At 39.1% G+C, this 17,303-nt stretch overlaps 1 protein-coding gene across 1 annotated transcript; it reads left to right on the top strand.

The window, feature by feature from the left end:
* The first annotated feature begins 165 nt into the window (after positions 1–165).
* On the top strand, positions 166–14,792 carry LOC125231432. The gene is made up of 3 exons (XM_048136886.1): positions 166–342; positions 9,918–10,076; positions 14,573–14,792. The coding sequence occupies exons 1-3, from the start codon at positions 291–293 to the stop codon at positions 14,785–14,787; spliced, it is 426 nt and encodes a 141-aa protein (XP_047992843.1). The 5' UTR covers positions 166–290; the 3' UTR covers positions 14,788–14,792.
* The last annotated feature ends 2,511 nt before the right edge of the window (positions 14,793–17,303 follow it).

Here is a 17,303-nt window from a genome sequence, read left to right on the forward strand (position 1 = left end):
AGTAAAGAAAGATTGTACCTACAGCGCGCAGCGTGTCAAATAAACGCAACTAATCGCTATCATCAAATCGCTCATCAGAATAAGGCCGCGGATTGTCATCAGATGAACTTAAAAGCCGGATTTGATGACTAACGCCGTAATGGCTAATCGACGTTTCCCAGACAACCCGCTTGTATCACCTTTTATCCACATATCGATATATATCCGTATATCGACATCGATAAACTGATATATCCGTTTATCCGTAAATCAATAGTGCATGTGTTTATTAGAAAAGTGTCATTTTTAAAATGTTGAATTTTTTGATTAGTGTATTGTTAGCGTCGTTGAGTGTACAATATGGTAAGTGTCTTAGATTATTTTAAAAAGGTACAGCAGGGAAAATCTCAACTAGGGGGCAAAAGTAACTGGTCCGTTTTTTCCATGTTTTACAATGTTTGCATTATTAAATGGAGTGTCCAACGTTATACACCCTGTTTTTATTGAATTCCGTTATCTTTAATAGACGGAGAGCTGGCAGGATTTTGGAGTAGGTCCTTGAGGCAACCTGGAAAGGTGCTCAGATGCTTCTCTGATCATAGCCAACATCAGGTCTGCAAGTCTGGCAGCTGGGGAGCGGGGCTTTATCGAGCTATGAATTTTTAAAGATTTAATTTTTTGAGGCCCAAAAAAGGTGTTTGAGGCAACCTGGAATTATTAAAAAGTGAAAATAGAGTTCCTCAGAAGTCGCATAGTATTTATGCCAGATCATTTGGCCGGGTCCTTCACCGTGCCAGAACGGTACAAAGTGGTAAAAAAAATAATTCCAAAAAAGGTTCTTGAGGCAGTCTGTCATTTTTACCAGTGAAAGATGAGGGTCTAAATAGCCATGGAAAAATAATGCCATGACATGAGGTGGGGTCCGTACCCTGCTATTCGATCTTGAAAGTCAATTTTTTAGTTTTTCGTAAATAACTCGTAAACGGTGGCCCACAGCAAAAAAATATGTTAAACAGAAAATATCTACATAAAATTTCCTACAAGAAAGGTTATGTACGTTTTTTCGATAGGATCAATATATAAATGGATAATTTAGTAAGAAAGTTTTTTTTAATCGATTACATGCTCCGTTTTTCGTTAATACCTCGTAAACGGTGGCCCACAGCAAAAAAATATGTTAAACAGAAAATATCTACATAAAATGTCCTATAAGAAAGGTTATATAACTTTTTTCACTAGGATCAATTTTTTAGTTGGAAAGTATTTTTAAATAGATATTTGAGCCGTTTTTTGTTGATAACTCAAAAACGGTGGCTCACAGCCAAAAATAATGTTAGACAGAATTAATCTACATAATATTTTCTACAAAAAAGGTTCTATAAGATTTTTCGCTAGGATCAATATTTTAGTTGGAAAGTATTTTTAAATAGATTTCATGGGCCGTTTTTTGTTAATAACTCGAAATCGGTGGCTCATAACCAAAAATAATGTTATACAGAATTAATCTACATAATATTTCCTACAAGACAGGTTCTATAACATTTTTCGCTAGAATCAATATTTTAGTTGGAAAGTATTTTTGAATAGATTTCATGGGCCGTTTTTTGTTAATAACTCGAAATCGGTGGCTCACAGCCAAAACTAATGTTTCACAGAATTAATCTTCATAATATTTCCTACAAGAAAGATTCTATAATATTTTTCGCTAGGATCAATATTTTAGTTGGAAAGTATTTTTCCAACTTCCCGGACCGCCGGCGAGTCGATCAGGGACGCTCCGGGCCTTAGGCCCTACGCGGAGCTCGGCCTTCGGCCTTCGCTCGGCTCCGAAGCTCCACCGTCGGGCCTTCGGCCCGCCGGTTACGCTTGTTTAAGACACTTTTGTAAGGAAATTGTATGGGAGCACTTTATGCCCGCAGTGAAATTACTTGGATTTGGCCCGGGTGGGAGCCTAAAGGTGAGCTCCGTTCCTGCGGCCCTCCGCGGGTCGGCCTTCGGCCTCCCACCCTGAAGCTCGCCCTTCGGGTTCGCGAAAATACTTGAAAAATTTATTTTGCCATAACGGCGGCCATCTTGGATTTTCGAAAAAAATTTTTTGACATTTGTATTCTAGGGGCCCATACAGCCGCATGCAAAATTTCAGCGCGCTCGGACCAACTTGAAAAAAAAAGTCGGCCATTTTGAATTTTTTTGATGCAACTTTTTTCTACTCGGGCTCCTGTATGACATTTGATCGAGCACCCCCCGGCTATCTCTTACGGTTTAAAAGTTGCCATACAAAAAGTGGAAATTTTTTTCACATTTGTAGCATTTTTCAAAAATTTTTTATATCATTCTAATCTAGACCCTAGAGAGATTCTATGACCAAAATTTGAGCACTCTAGGATAAACTTGAAAAATCTACAAAAAAAAAGTCGGCCATTTTGAAAAAAAAATGGCGGCCTCAAAAACTGCCCAGGGTCTTCTATGACATTTGGTCGAGCACCCCCCCAATATCTCCCCCCGTTTAGCCAGGCCGTCCAACATTTTTTGACCCAAGAGTCGCAGACCAGATTCCATATTTTTTCCACACGTCTCCCCGCTCCCTCTATACAAAGACACTTCGACCGTCGAAATCGGTTTAGCCGTTCTCCAGATATAGGGAGAGGTTAGAAATCAGTGGGGTTGCAGCTATATATAAGACCGTATGCCTGTTTGCCACCCACGGGATCAAGATTTGTTAAGTCGCAGTATACAGCATTTCTCGGAACTATCTAGCTACTTACGAAAGCAAGGAGCGCCGGACGATCGAACGCAAGTCCGTTGTCTACGAGCGCTCGGCGCAGACTGAGCGGAGTGAGCGGGCCCGTATCAACACAGTGTATTTTATTCGAATTTCAGGTGCTTTAAAAAAATGACTGTCGACAGAAAGGTATGTCCTATATGTATAATTTTTTTCTTATATGTCAACAAGAAGTTCTAGTTTAGGATAATATTATTTAAGAGTTACAATAAATGCAGGAATCGCAGGAAAAATACATAATGTAAACCTCTTTTTATCGAAAAAATGGGGAAGATACGGAAGGTTATTTATCCACCATTTCAAATAAATCTTAAAATGTCAAACTATGATTACCTCGTACAGCACGGGGAGCATGGTCGCGCGATAGATTTTATCGTCTATCGCGCGACCATGCTTCCCATGCTGGATATAACAAATAGGATTGTGATCATTTATTACCCCAAATAACATATTTAACAGCACAATCACGATTCTAAACGAGTGATCCCACTACGAAATTTGAAAACGTGTACCGAAAAAACTGATTTCTTTTAAGTATAAAAAGACATATTTTAAAATATTATATTATGATTAACTAGCTTAAGATATGTTCTTTTAGGAACATTATCAGTTTTTAGGGTTCCGTAGTCAACTAGGAACCCTTATAGTTTCGCCATGTCTGTCTGTCCGTCCGTCCGTCCGTCCGTCCGTCCGCCCGTCCGTCCGCGGATAATCTCAGTAACCGTAAGCACTAGAAAGCTGAAATTTGGTACCAATATGTATATCAATCACGCTAACAAAGTGCAAAAATAAAAAATGGAAAAAAATGTTTTATTAGGGTACCCCCCCTACATATAAAGTGGGGGCTGATATTTTTTTCATTCCAACCCCAACGTGTGATATATCGTTGGATAGGTATTTAAAAATGAATAAGGGTTTACTAAGATCGTTTTTTGATAATATTAATATTTTCGGAAATAATCGCTCCTAAAGGAAAAAAAGTGCGTCCCCCCCTCTAACTTTTGAACCATATGTTTAAAAAATATGAAAAAAATCACAAAAGTAGAACTTTATAAAGACTTTCTAGGAAAATTGTTTTGAACTTGATAGGTTCAGTAGTTTTTGAGAAAAATACGAAAAACTACGGAACCCTACACTGAGCGTGGCCCGACACGCTCTTGGCCGGTTTTTTTAATAATCACTTAAGTATAGTTTCTTTATAGTTTTGAATGAAAAATGTTACATTTTGCAAAAACCGCTCTTCTTTAGGAATAAGGCCTCTTAACCTTGGTTGATTCCGTTTCGCGCTACTTAGATAGAGGGATGCAGGTGGACGTGCTGTACTTTGATTTCAAAAAGCCTTTGATCGCGTAGATAACGACGTACTCTTAAGCAAATTATGCAGCATTGGTTTCTCGCCTAAACTGCTTTGCCTTTTTGCTAGTTATCTACGTGATAGACGGCAATATGTGCAGCACGGATGCTTTGTGTCGAGTGCCTACCCCACCCGTTCCGGGGTCAGTCAGGGCTCTATTCTGGGTCCTCTGCTCTTTGGTGTTATGGTCAATGATCTGGCCTTGGTGCCTAAGCATGCGCAATGCCTACTCTATGCTGACGACCTGAAACTAATTTACAGGGTCCAGGAAGATTCTGACTTACAATCTTTACAAAGTGATATTGATCGGGTTTATGAATTGAGTCTTGTAAACAAACTTCTGAAACTTCAGTTCAATGTTGACAACTGTGCGGTTATTACTTTTTGTAAAGCGCGTAGTCCCCTGTGTAGGCAGTATCTCCTGGGGTGGAAACCCATCGCCCGTGTCACATCGATACGGGACTTGAGGGTTGTTTTAGATTCCCACCTTAACTTTCATGAGCACATGACAATGCTTGCTGCAGACTGTTACCGCAGGCTTGGGTTTGTTGTCCGCAACGCCAAAGAATTTGACAATCCCAGGGACATAAAGCTTCTTTATACTGCCCTCGTGAGAAGTAAGCTTGAGACAGCCTCAGCCGTTTGGAATCCCCATGAAGCGCTCTACATCCTGCTGCTCGAAAAGGTCCAAAAAATATTTTTGCGTTTCTTTTATAAAAAAATGTACGGGTATTACCCATTCTTGTACCCAACAAAATTCCTTTTGGGGACGTTGGGTTTCTTCTCGTTAGAAGTTAGGCGTAATGTCGTGCTGATGTCTGTTGCATGTGGTATTTTGAAGGGGGAGTCAGATTGCCCGGTTTTAGTATCCCAGCTGGTCCGTCTATTTGTTCCCTCTGTGACGAAATATGCTTTTCGTGAATGTAGGCACCCCCTACTGGCGGTGCCGGCCGCTCGAACCGTGTTTTGCCGCAAGGCCCGCAAGTGACCGCTAGTTCGTGCACTGCAAATAGTGAATGAGTTTTTAGACGTGGCACCTAATGTTGATATTCTTGCGAGCAGATGGGCATTTATACGTGACGAATGCATGAGGTTTTGTGTGGGATTGGATGCTAGGCCTTCATCTGTTATTTATTAGTTATGTTATGGTATGTAATGTTTTGATTTTGCTGTTTATTTAATATTTAATTTTGTGCTACTTGTTGTAATGTTTATTTAAAATTCACGGTGCTTTAGTTTTGTATACTGTCATACTGTGTAATTTTCTTTGTGTAAATAAATAAAATAAATAAATCTATTTAAATATTATTGATCCTAGCGAAAAAACGTACAAAACTTTTATTGTAGCAAATTTTATGTTTGTTATTCCCGTTGAAGATTGATTTAGCTGTGGACCACCGTTTTCGAGTTATTTGCAAAAAACGGCTCGTGTAATCTATTTAAAATACTGTCCTACTAAAATATTGATTCTAACGAAAAATCTTACATAACGTTTCTTGTAGCAAATATTATATAGATTATTTCTGTTTAATATTATTTCTGGTAATGGAGCACCGTTTTTGATGTTATTAACAAAAAGCGGCCCATGTAATCTATTTCAAAATACTTTCAAACTAAAATATTGATACTAGCGAAAAAACGTAAGATATATAGAACCTTTCTTATAGGAAATTTTATGTAGATTTTATTCTTGTGAACATTTTAATTAGCTGTGGGCCACCGTTTACGAGGTATTTACAAAAAACGGCCCATGAAATCTATTTAAAAATATTTTCCAACTAAAATATTCATCCTATCGAAAAATCTTATAGAACCTTTCTTGTAGGAAATATTATGACGATTAATTCTGTATACCATTATTTTTTGCTGTGCGCCACCGTTTTTGAGTTATCAACAAAAAGCGGCCCATTTCAAAATACTTTCCAACTAAAATATTGATTCTAGCGAAAAAACGTATAGAACCTTTCTTGTAGGAAATCTTATGTAGATTTTTTTCTCGTGAACATTTTATTTAGCTGTAGGCCACCGTTTACGAGGTATTTACAAAAAACGGCCCATGAAATCTATTTAAAAATACTTCCCAACTAAAATATTGATCCTAGCGAAAAATATTATAGAACCTTTCTTGTAGGAAATATTATGAAGATTAATTCTGTGTAACATTAGTTTTGGCTGTGAGCCACCGATTTCGAGTTATTAACAAAAAACGGCCCATGAAATCTATTTAAAAATAATTTCCAACTAAAATATTGATTCTAGCGAAAAATGTTATAGAACCCTTCTTGTAGGAAATATTATGTAGATTAATTTTGTGTAACATTAGTTTTGGCTGTGAGCCACCGATTTCGAGTTATTAACAAAAAACGGCCCATGTAATCTATTTAAAAATACTTTCCAACTAAAATATTGATTCTAGCGAAAAATCTTATAGAACCTTTCTTGTGGGAAATATTATGTAGATTAATTCTGTATAACATTATTTTTGGCTGTGAGCCACCGATTTCGAGTTATTAACAAAAAACGGCCCAAATATCTATTTAAAAATACTTTCTAACTAAAAAATTGATCCTAGCGAAAAAAGTTATATAACCTTTCTTATAGGAAATTTTATGTAGATATTTTCTGTTTAACATAATTTTTTGCTGTGGGCCACCGTTTACAAGGTATTGACGAAAAACGGAGCATGTAATCGATTAAAAAAAACTTTCTTACTAAATTATCCATTTATATATTGATCCTATCGAAAAAACGTACATAACCTTTCTTGTAGGAAATTTTATGTAGATATTTTCTGTTTAACATATTTTTTTGCTGTGGGCCACCGTTTACGAGTTATTTACGAAAAACTAAAAAATTGACTTTCAAGATCGAATGGCAGGGTACGGACCCCACCTCATGTCATGGCATTATTTTTCCATGGCTATTTAGACCCTCATTTTTCACTGGGGAAAATGACAGACTGCCTCAAGAACCTTTTTTGGAATTTTTTTTTACCACTTTGTACCGTTCTGGCACGGTGAAGGACCCGGCCAAATGATCTGGCATAAATACTATGCGACTTCTGAGGAACTCTATTTTCACTTTTTAATAATTCCAGGTTGCCTCAAACACCTTTTTTGGGCCTCAAAAAATTAAATCTTTAAAAATTCATAGCTCGATAAAGCCCCGCTCCCCAGCTGCCAGACTTGCAGACCTGATGTTGGCTATGATCAGAGAAGCATCTGAGCACCTTTCCAGGTTGCCTCAAGGACCTACTCCAAAATCCTGCCAGCTCTTGGACCATAAGGGAAGATTCTTTAGTTCAAATACAATCAATTTCTCTAAGAAACTAGCCTCTTGAACTCTTACGGTTATCGAATTATTAAAAAAAATAATTTAATTACTGAACACGTGTGTGGCATCCCTTACCACTTGTCTTCCTAATGTTAGTAATGTTATTTGTTTTGACATGTGCCGTCAAACACTTGACAATGACTTTAATGTTATGATTAAGGTCCTCTCACACTAATTAATTCATTTATTATGTATGGAAACGAAAAAAAAAAGTTTCTTCGAATTTAACACAAAGCGATATACAGGGTGGTTCCTGATGATGAACCTAACTGCGTGTCGAATTTAACGGAAAACAAAAAAAAACACGGTGTATATGGTAGGCGTGTTCAGTGGATACCTACATGTAGAAGTAGAACTCAACATCAGAGTGTAATAATGGAAAAGATGGATTAGTTAGGTACAATTGCCCCCCAGTCGAGATTTGCCCCGCTGTACCTTAACTATGTCCGTTGCCGGTGGCAAATAAGCATACGGTCCGCTTAATGGTAAGACGCCTGCAACTTTATGATTACATAATATTATGCGTCGCCAACCCTTTAAGAGGATACGGTAGCGAAAATGCTAAAATGGAAAGGACTTTCAACTTGGGAATTTTAGTTAAATATACAAGTGTTACTAACTAGATTTATCGAAAAAAAATTGTCCATTAAGAGCAACTCAGTCAAAAGATATTTCAAAAAAATCTTTAAAATCGAGGTTCCGCTCTCGACTCTTTCCCCCTTCAAAACTTAATCAGTCGGAACGAAATTTGAGAATCTGAATAACAATGAAATAATCTATGTCGGACCGTTTAGCTTTTTTGGTTAATTATTACCAATCTTGAGTATCACACCTTTTTTTGCGCCACAATGAAAAAGGCCGTTTTTGGAAATTTTTGTTTGGCTCTGTCTTTAAAAAGCAGAATATCAAAAAAATCAAAACGGTCCAACACAGATAAAAATAATAACAATCTGTGTTGAAAACATCATTGCTCTATCTTCAAAAACCAGGGAGGAAATAGTCGAGAGCGCTTGTATGGAGAATTGGCCCCTACCGTATCGTCTTAAAATCCTGTTCATTTTTTTAGACCCCTTGTAGACCTTTTATATTCTAAACCCTAGAGAAAAGCTAAGAAGACGAAGTCAAGGGTTAGAACCCAACTAGGGAACAAATCAAATTATTTTATTGAATAATTTTTGATTTGTGATCTAGTGGTAAAGACGTTAGTCGCGTAAGCTGAAGACCCGGGTTCGATTCCCGGCTCGGTCACCAGTGGGCCTTGTCGTTTTTTCTTTCGTGTATATCTATTTCAATTTATAATAATGAACCCGTAAGTTGACTAATATTCATGTCTTCCGACACAAGTTTGTTTATTTACTTAGAGGTAGAGGTCAATAGGAATGTTCCCATTCCTTATCTAGTTCTATTTGTGTTCAAACGTGATTTAAACGTGTGTGCCGACCTCAGGCCCCGTAGCCGAATGGCATTTCTCCGACGCCAAACGAAAGCGATACGCCGCTGGCTCTGTCGCGCCAATACGCAAGCGCGATAGAGATAGATATCTACTAGCGCTTCGTTTCGTGAGCGATTGTGCCATTCGGCTAGCCACCCAGGCCCCGTAGCCGAATGGCATTTCTCCGACGCCAAACGAAAGCGATACGCCGCTGGCTCTGTCGCGCCAATACGCAAGCGCGATAGAGATAGATATCTACTAGCGCTTCGTTTCGTGAGCGTTTCGTGAGCGATTGTGCCATTCGGCTAGCCACCCTGGGTGGCGTATTGGCGCGACAGAGCCAGCGGCGTATCGCTTTCGTTTGGCGTCGGAGAAATGCCATTCGGCTACGGGGCCAGGTGACCCTAATGTCGGATCTAACGTAAAACTACGCAAAAAGGGTAAAACTTGAGGTACCTACCTTCTTATCTAGTACGGGACCAGGTATAATGCCATTTTGCTTTGTATGGTGGGGTGGGGTACATCACAGCGGATCTCATGCCAAATTTATAATAGAGCAGAGCGTAACTGTATAAGAACCTGCACTGCACCTTATTTAAGCCACAGCCAAATAACACTAGATAAACGACCGGTCTGGCGCAGTCGGTAGTGACCCTGCCTGCTGCGCCGCGGTCCCGGGTTCGAATCCCGGTAAGGACATTTATTTGTGTGATGAGCACAGATATTTGTTCCTGAGTCATGGATGTTTTCTATGTATATAAGTATTTATATATTATATATATCGTTGTCTGAGTACCCACAACACAAGCCTTCTTGTGCTTACCGTGGGCCTCAGTCAATCTGTGTAAGAATGTCCTATAATATTTATTTATTTATAAAAAAAAATGTAGGGTAAACTCGCCTCATTCGGTGACACGCCTAATTCGGTGATACAAGCTTTGAAGCACTATTCCGAAAGACGATTTTTGGTTGTTTCACTGAATAAGGCGTGTCACCGAATGAGGCGAGTTTACCCTACCTATCTGAATTTTCCTCAGCCTCCGCGATACAATGCTACGAGTGCAGCAGTGTGAACAACTCCATGTGTCTGGACCCCACCATCTACGATAAGGACACTCTGCAGAAGTTCATGACGCTCACCGACTGCGGGACCCATGGGAACCAGGAGTTCTTCTGCAGGAAGATCATTCAGACCAGTAAGCCTACCTACACTACTGTACCTAGCTATAGTAGTTGCCTGTGACTCCACGTGTCTAGACCCCACCATCTACGATAAGGACACTCTGCAGAAATTCATGTCTCTCACTGACTGCGGGACCCATGGGAACCAGGAGTTCTTCTGCAGGAAGATCATTCAGACCAGAAAGTCTACCTGACTTAGGCACTCTTTCTGTCTTTGATCGCAACATTGTGCACAACTCCATGTATCTGGACTCCAAAATCTACGATAAGGACTCATCATTGGCCTTTGAGTCTATAACAGACTATTCAGGCAGTGTCAGGTGGGGCGACAACGTTTTTCGTGGCTGTGTAAGCCAATACGCGAGCGGCAAACGCGACCACAACTCTGGCAGGTGTAGTGTGCCCGTGGTGAACAGGTATCGCGCTGATGACGCTTGAAGCGCTTACTTGCCAGCGCCTTAAACCAAGCATCGTCATGGAATTGACGTCCGTCGAAAACCAGTTTAGTCCTCGGCAAGCACTTCCCATTTGTGGACCGAGATGTTGAAGGCGCGTGCATGTCTCGTTTGGCGCAATCACTGTGCAACAATTCATGTCTGTCACCGACTGCGGGACCCATGGAAACCAGGAGTTCTTCAGGAAGATCATTCAGACCAGTAAGTTCCTACAGTAAGTAGGTATAGTTTCAAATAAATCCTCTAGAAGAGCGTTAGAAGTTAGAACATGATTTCAATGGTCTTTTTTCTTTATCTGCGTTTTCACATTTTCGATCCGATATCGGATGTCGGACCGATATCCCGTACATTACAGGCGCCATCTTGGATTTTTTTCTATTGATACTCGTATCCTTCCGACATCCGATATCGGATCGGATAATGTGAAAACGGTCTAATACGTACTGAAATGGTACTGATTATAGGGCTTCCAATACCGGGATCCCGGGATCCCGCCTTTTTGGGGTAGATTTCAATACCAGTATTTAATTTAGTTATTAATACCGGTATTGGATAAGGTCCGGTATTTGGAAGCTCTAGTACTGAACAAGATATGCGTGATCAGCGTGATACATGTATTGATTTGCCATGAATAATAGATCTGACGAATTTGTGCCAATCGATGCGTGTAAATGCGATTGTAAAAGTAAGTAGCTAGCGACTTCCACTATGTTGTGTGATAGGTACTTGATAACTGATTTTCGGCCTTGGTTTAGGTTTCAGACAACAAATATACCAACCCAATTTTAGGCTTGGCATTGATATCTACTAGTAATTTAAGGATTTGGCATAGACCTTTAGCTACTTTTGCGGCCATTCTAACCCTGGAGCAAACTACCCCATTTAGGTTAATCTAGTTTCATAGTCCGGTCCAAAATATCAACTGGGTAACGTTGGATTGGTAGGTACTTTAGCCCGAACCCGCGACCTCTGGATAGAAAGTCTCACGCTCTTACCTACAGGCTTTCAGCGCTTCATACCTGACAGGTTGATATTTCTAAGTTCTAACCATCTCACTTGGCTCGCTTGATTACGAGTGTCTTAAACCACCTGTTCGCCACGGGCACATTGTACTGTTTGTGGTCCCGTTTGCCGCTCCCGTATTGGCTTACACAGCCATGAAAAACGCTGCCGTTCTACTACTTGACAAGACACTGTTTTAATAGTCTGTAATAGACTTACAGGCCCCATGATGAACCATCTTAAGCTGGCCTCGCAGCCAATAATCATCTTGTACCTATACCTACATCTGTGGAACGTGCTGTGTGGTGCCGTCGTTCGCATGTATGTACCTACATGTAGTGTGACAGGCCACACTTACACTACTACTCCTAACCACGCTATATAAGTATCGGCACACTGTAATTCTAAGCAGAATAAACCTATATTCCATACAATCGACGTCCTTTAGTCCCCACATCACATGGCGACCCTGCCAGTGCGGCCTCGCGCTGCACTGTGATGTATAATGTATTGTTGGATAGGTATTTAAAAATGAATAAGAGTTTACTAAAATCGTTTTTTGATAATATTAATATTTTCGGAAATAATCGCTCTTAAAGGAAAAAAAAGTGTGTCCCCCCCTCTAACTTTTGAACTAGGGCTTGCAATATCGGACGATTTTCAATTCCGGAACTGGTTTTCGAGATTGGACTTCAATTCCGGAATTCCGGAACTAGTTCCGGAATTGAACTTTTTTTTTTGGTTTGGTTTTCTGGTGGGTTTATGATGAAATAATACAATTTTAAATTTAAATTTATTATAAATCGACGTTTAAGACAATAACTCCGTACCTGAAAGGCATATAACACTGAAATTTTCATTTTAGTAATTTTACAGGAAAGCCCATTTTGTGTCAATATCGGTCTTGCAAGGTATTTCGAACTACAGTTAACGATACAAACGAGCGTTTTAGTGCCAGTTTTCTGGTAGTGGTCAACGTTAAAGTTATTTTTTAACCCCCGACGCAAAAACGAAGGGGTGTTATAAGTTTGACGTGTCTGTCTGTCTGTCTGTGTGTGTGTCTGTCTGTGGCATCGTAGCTCCCGAACGGATGAACCGATTTAGATTTAGTTTTTTTTGTCTGAAAGCTGAGTTAGTCGGGAGTGTTCTTAGCCATGTTTCATGAAAATCGGTCCACTATGTCGCGGTCGGAGGTTTTTTCAAAATTTTAATTTTGTGGTTAGGTTAGTTTATCCATTGACCATCGAAATAATATAAAAGTAATAATTTACAAGAATGGCATAACGTCTTGTTCACATAACTATAATAAAAGAAATATTGAATTACCTTTATCAGACTCGAGTAGGGACAAAAGATATCCAAGCTAGCCCAAAAAGACAGATTTTATGATTTATTCCTAGGTACACCTTAATTTTTTGTAAAAAAAATAAATCATTCTTTTCATATTCATCATTTTCCATACATTTGCTTCTCAAATCTTTTGATTTTGTGGTAAGTGGTAATAGACTTAGATAGAGTTTAGTAAAATATGCACACGTCTTTGTGAAAAGTGTAAAAAGTAACTACGACGTTATGCTTGTGAATGAATGTAATACCAAATACTACGATTTGCGTCTGAACTTAAGACTTTATGCCTAAAATATTCAGTGCTATGAGAAAAGAAGTAAAATTTAGATTATTACTGAAATTTAAGTTCGATCTAATAAATTGAGCATAAATAACGCTAATAAAATAATAATGTACCTAATGTTATTTATTTATTTTGTCCTTCAGTATTCGAGCATAAAGTTGTAATGAATTCCACAGTGATTTAGTTTACCTGTTATGCTGTGTAAACGCGAAACGCAAAAACGAAGGGGTGTTATAAGTTTGACGTGTCTGTCTGTGTGTATGTCTGTTTGTCTGTATGTCTGTCTCTGTGTGTGTGTCTGTCTGTGGCATCGTAGCTCTCGAACGGATGAACCGATTTTGATTTAGTTTTTTTTTGTCTGAAAGCTGAGTTAGTCGGGAGTGTTCTTAGCCATGTTTCATGAAAATCGGTCCACTAAGTCGCGGTCGGGGGTTTTTTCAAAATTTTAATTTTGTTGGATATTAAATAAAATAAAAAAATAACACTCAACTCCCGGCTAGTAATTTTAAATTATCACAAAACACAACTTTCTACAGCAAATATTTACTTTAAACTGATTATATATTTCACTTATTAGCTAAAACAATTGAGAGCAAAACCAGAAAGTGACAACATATGGTATAATATTAGCGGGTTAAACTACACTATCTCGCTCTAACTAGCCCTGGATGCAACCCTTTGGTCATATAATAACCTAACCACAAAATTAAAATTTTGGAAAAACCCCCGACCCCGACATAGTGGACCGATTTTCATGAAACATGGCTAAGAACACTCCCGACTAACTCAGCTTTCAGACAAAAAAAACTAAATCTAAATCGGTTCATCCGTTCGGGAGCTACGATGCCACAGACAGACACACACACAGACAGACAAACAGACAGACAGACAGACAGACAGACAGACAGACAGACAGACAGACAGACAGACGGACAGACACGTCAAACTTACAACACTCCTTCGTTTTTGCGTCGGGGGTTAAAAATAGGCACTACCTGAATCCGAGCAGTGTCTAACTTATGAATTTACATATCATTTATAGACGCGGTGGTAGTTTTGTAAAATAACCATGCTGATATTACACGTTTTCGTCCAAAAATATATCTTTTTTCAATTCCGGAATTTTCGAGATTATGTGTTTCAATTCCGGAACTGTAATATCGGAAAAATGGTCCGAAATTCCGGAATTTCGAGATTCCGGAATTCCGGAATGCAAGCCCTATTTTGAACCATATGTTTAAAAATTATAAAAAAAATCACAAAAGTAGAACTTTATAAATACTTTCTAAGAAAAGTTTTGAACTTGATAGGTTCAGTAGTTTTTGAGAAAAATACGGAAAACTACGGAACCCTACACTGAGCGTGGCCCGACACGTTCTTGGCCGGTTTTTCTTCCTATATTTGTGATTTTTATCTTTTCCAGTTCTCCGCAAAGGCCACGAGTCGGAGGTGCGCGTGCACCGCGGCTGCGGCTGGGTGCGCTCGCGCAGGGCCTGCTACAAGGCCGACAATGATGACCATCTCGAAACTGTCTGTCAGTGCTTTGATGATGGTTGTAATGGGGGGAATTCTGTGGTAGTTGCCAAGTGGATACTGTTGGTTGCCAGTGCGACTGTGGTTTTGAATAAATGGCGCTAAAATGATAGTGTGTTTTTACTCTCCTATGTTACCTACTTACTCATAATGTCAATTTATCTATCTTGATTATTGTAGCAGTACTAGACTGCTACAAGGCCGACGACGACCATCTTGATACCGTGAGTCAGTGCTTTGATGATGGCTGTAACGCCTGTAACGGGGCGAACTCTGTGGCAGTTTTCAAGTAGATGCTGTTGGTTGCCAGTATGAATAATACTTCATCATCCTCCTTGCGTTATCCCGGCATTTGCCTCGATTCATGGGAGCCTGGGGTCCGCTTTTACAACTGATCCCAAGATTTGGCATAGGCACCAGTTTTACGAAAGCGACTGCCATCTGACCTTCCAACCCGAAGGGTAACAACTTAGGCTTTATTGGAATTAGTCCAGTGATTCCGAAAAACTCATTGGTGTGAGCCGGGGTTCGAACCCGCGACCTCCGGAACGAAAGTCGCACGTACTTACCGCTAGGCTACCAGCATACTCATTTTTGAACAAATGGCACTAAGTAAATTATTGAATTTTATTTCGTCTTGTCTTAATCTTACTGTACCTACTGCTATAAGGCTTGAGAACGACGACCATCTTTAGACTGTCTGTCAGTGCTTTGATGATGGATGTAATGAAGCCAATTCTGAGTGGACTGTCTTGGTTGCCAGTATGAGTACTATTTTTAATAGATGGCGCTAAATGATATTTGGGTTTTTTATTTCGTCTTCTCTTACTGTAAGGCCGGCAATGACGACCATCTGGAGACTGTCTGTCAGTGTTTTGATGATGGATGTAATTGGACAAATTCTATAGTAGTTGAGTTGGCAAGGGGACGCTGTTGGTTGCAAGTAGAATAATAAAGGCGCTAAATGCGTGTTCTTTCGTTTCGCTTCACTCTACCCAATTTTCTATCATTATAATATGCATGGTTATATCTATAAAATAAACCCGTTATAACGTCACCTCCTAGAAACTAGGTGTCAGTGTTTTGATGACGGATGCAATGGGGCAACCAGTGTTGTATCTAAAAGTAGTCTACGTCAGTAGTATTCGTCACTTGTCATAATGACACTAATACCTACTACCTATCTTTATTTTTGTAGCAGACAAGACTGTTACGAGGCAGACAAAGATGACTGCTACTGAAGGCTTTCAAATTATGACGATGAAGACGAACGTCGTTTTTATTTTGCCCCTTTCCCCCACTGCCTAACATCTAAGTGTCTTAGTCATGGATATCAATATATCGACAGGGCGCTCATCCACACACCTTGCAACCTATGGTCGCGCACCGTGCCGTTTCAGAGGAATTTCCTCCCGCGGACGCTCCGGATGTGGAATGAGCTCCCTGCCGAGGTATTCCCGATGAAACGCAGTATGGGGCTCTTAAAAAAAGGAGTGTACAAGTTTCTAATAGGTCAGCACGCGCAACAACCCTTGAGTAGTGCAAAGGTTACAGTGACCGCTTTCCATCAGGCGGACCGTATACCTATTTGCCACCGACGTGGTATAAAAAAAAATGTCTGGACTACTCGTGGCAATTTTTAATACTCAAGTCATAATATTTCTGCGAACTTTTAACTACGTACACAATACACAACACTTGATAACTTATTACATCTTAAAGATGACTAGACTGAGAATTGGCTTATTTGTAAGTCTATCTCGAGTTTATCACCACGTATAAGTTAAAACATAAATTAATAATAAATCGTAGTATAACAAATTAAATTTTGCATCATGAAGTTTTTAGTTCAAGTGCTACTAATGTTGACCGTCATTGAATTTGGTGAGTGAATATCAAAATCTTGTGAGTTTTCGAACAATCGTTTGTTACTATAAAGTAATAGGTAGCTAAAAGTACATATATCTAATTATTGACAATGAACTTATTACCTTCCCGTTAAGCAAGCAGAACTTGCGGTAACATTGCTCAATGCTACATCTGGGAGCTTGAAACTTACAATTGCAAGCTTGCAACGTTTGAGCAACGTTGGAGCCATATTGATGTTAAACGAATTCGGCCGCGCTGTAGATAAACCCTGTAAGTTTCCCAGATCGGATTTTTACAACTTTCTATAACTTTGAATAGCAATGTTGCTGATACATTGAAATATCAACTTACTAGAAAGTTACGACGAAAACTTTTAAGAAGTTCATTTTTGTACATTGCAACAATAGCACATTTGCAACTTGTACGTAACTTACACGCTATTCATTACGGCAATGTTACATTTACAATATACCAATAAGTTTGAAGTTTTATATTGTATTAACTTTTCATAGATACCTTTTAATAAGTTACAAATGTAACATTGCTTTAAATAACTCTTGTGAAGTTCCTTGCAAGTTTCATTTCTGTACATTGCAACAATAGCACATTATGCAACTTGTACGTAACTTACACGCTATTCATTACGGCAATGTTACATTTACAATACACCAATAAGTTTAAAGTTTTATATTGTATTAACTTTTCACAGATACCTTTTAATAAGTTACTAATGTAACATTGCTTTAATAACT

Source organism: Leguminivora glycinivorella, chromosome 11 (assembly GCF_023078275.1).
Source record: "Leguminivora glycinivorella isolate SPB_JAAS2020 chromosome 11, LegGlyc_1.1, whole genome shotgun sequence".
NCBI lineage: Eukaryota > Metazoa > Arthropoda > Insecta > Lepidoptera > Tortricidae > Leguminivora > Leguminivora glycinivorella.

What these genes read in the sequence shown, in the direction of transcription:
- LOC125231432 (XM_048136886.1), top strand. Translation starts at nt 291, where the DNA reads ATGTTGAATTTTTTGATTAGTGTATTGTTAGCGTCGTTGAGTGTACAA. An exon ending in GTCGTTGAGTGTACAATATG is followed by an intron (nt 343 to 9,917) that starts GTAAGTGTCTTA and finishes AATTTTCCTCAG; the next exon opens with CCTCCGCGATACAATGCTAC. An exon ending in CAGGAAGATCATTCAGACCA is followed by an intron (nt 10,077 to 14,572) that starts GTAAGCCTACCT and finishes TATCTTTTCCAG; the next exon opens with TTCTCCGCAAAGGCCACGAG.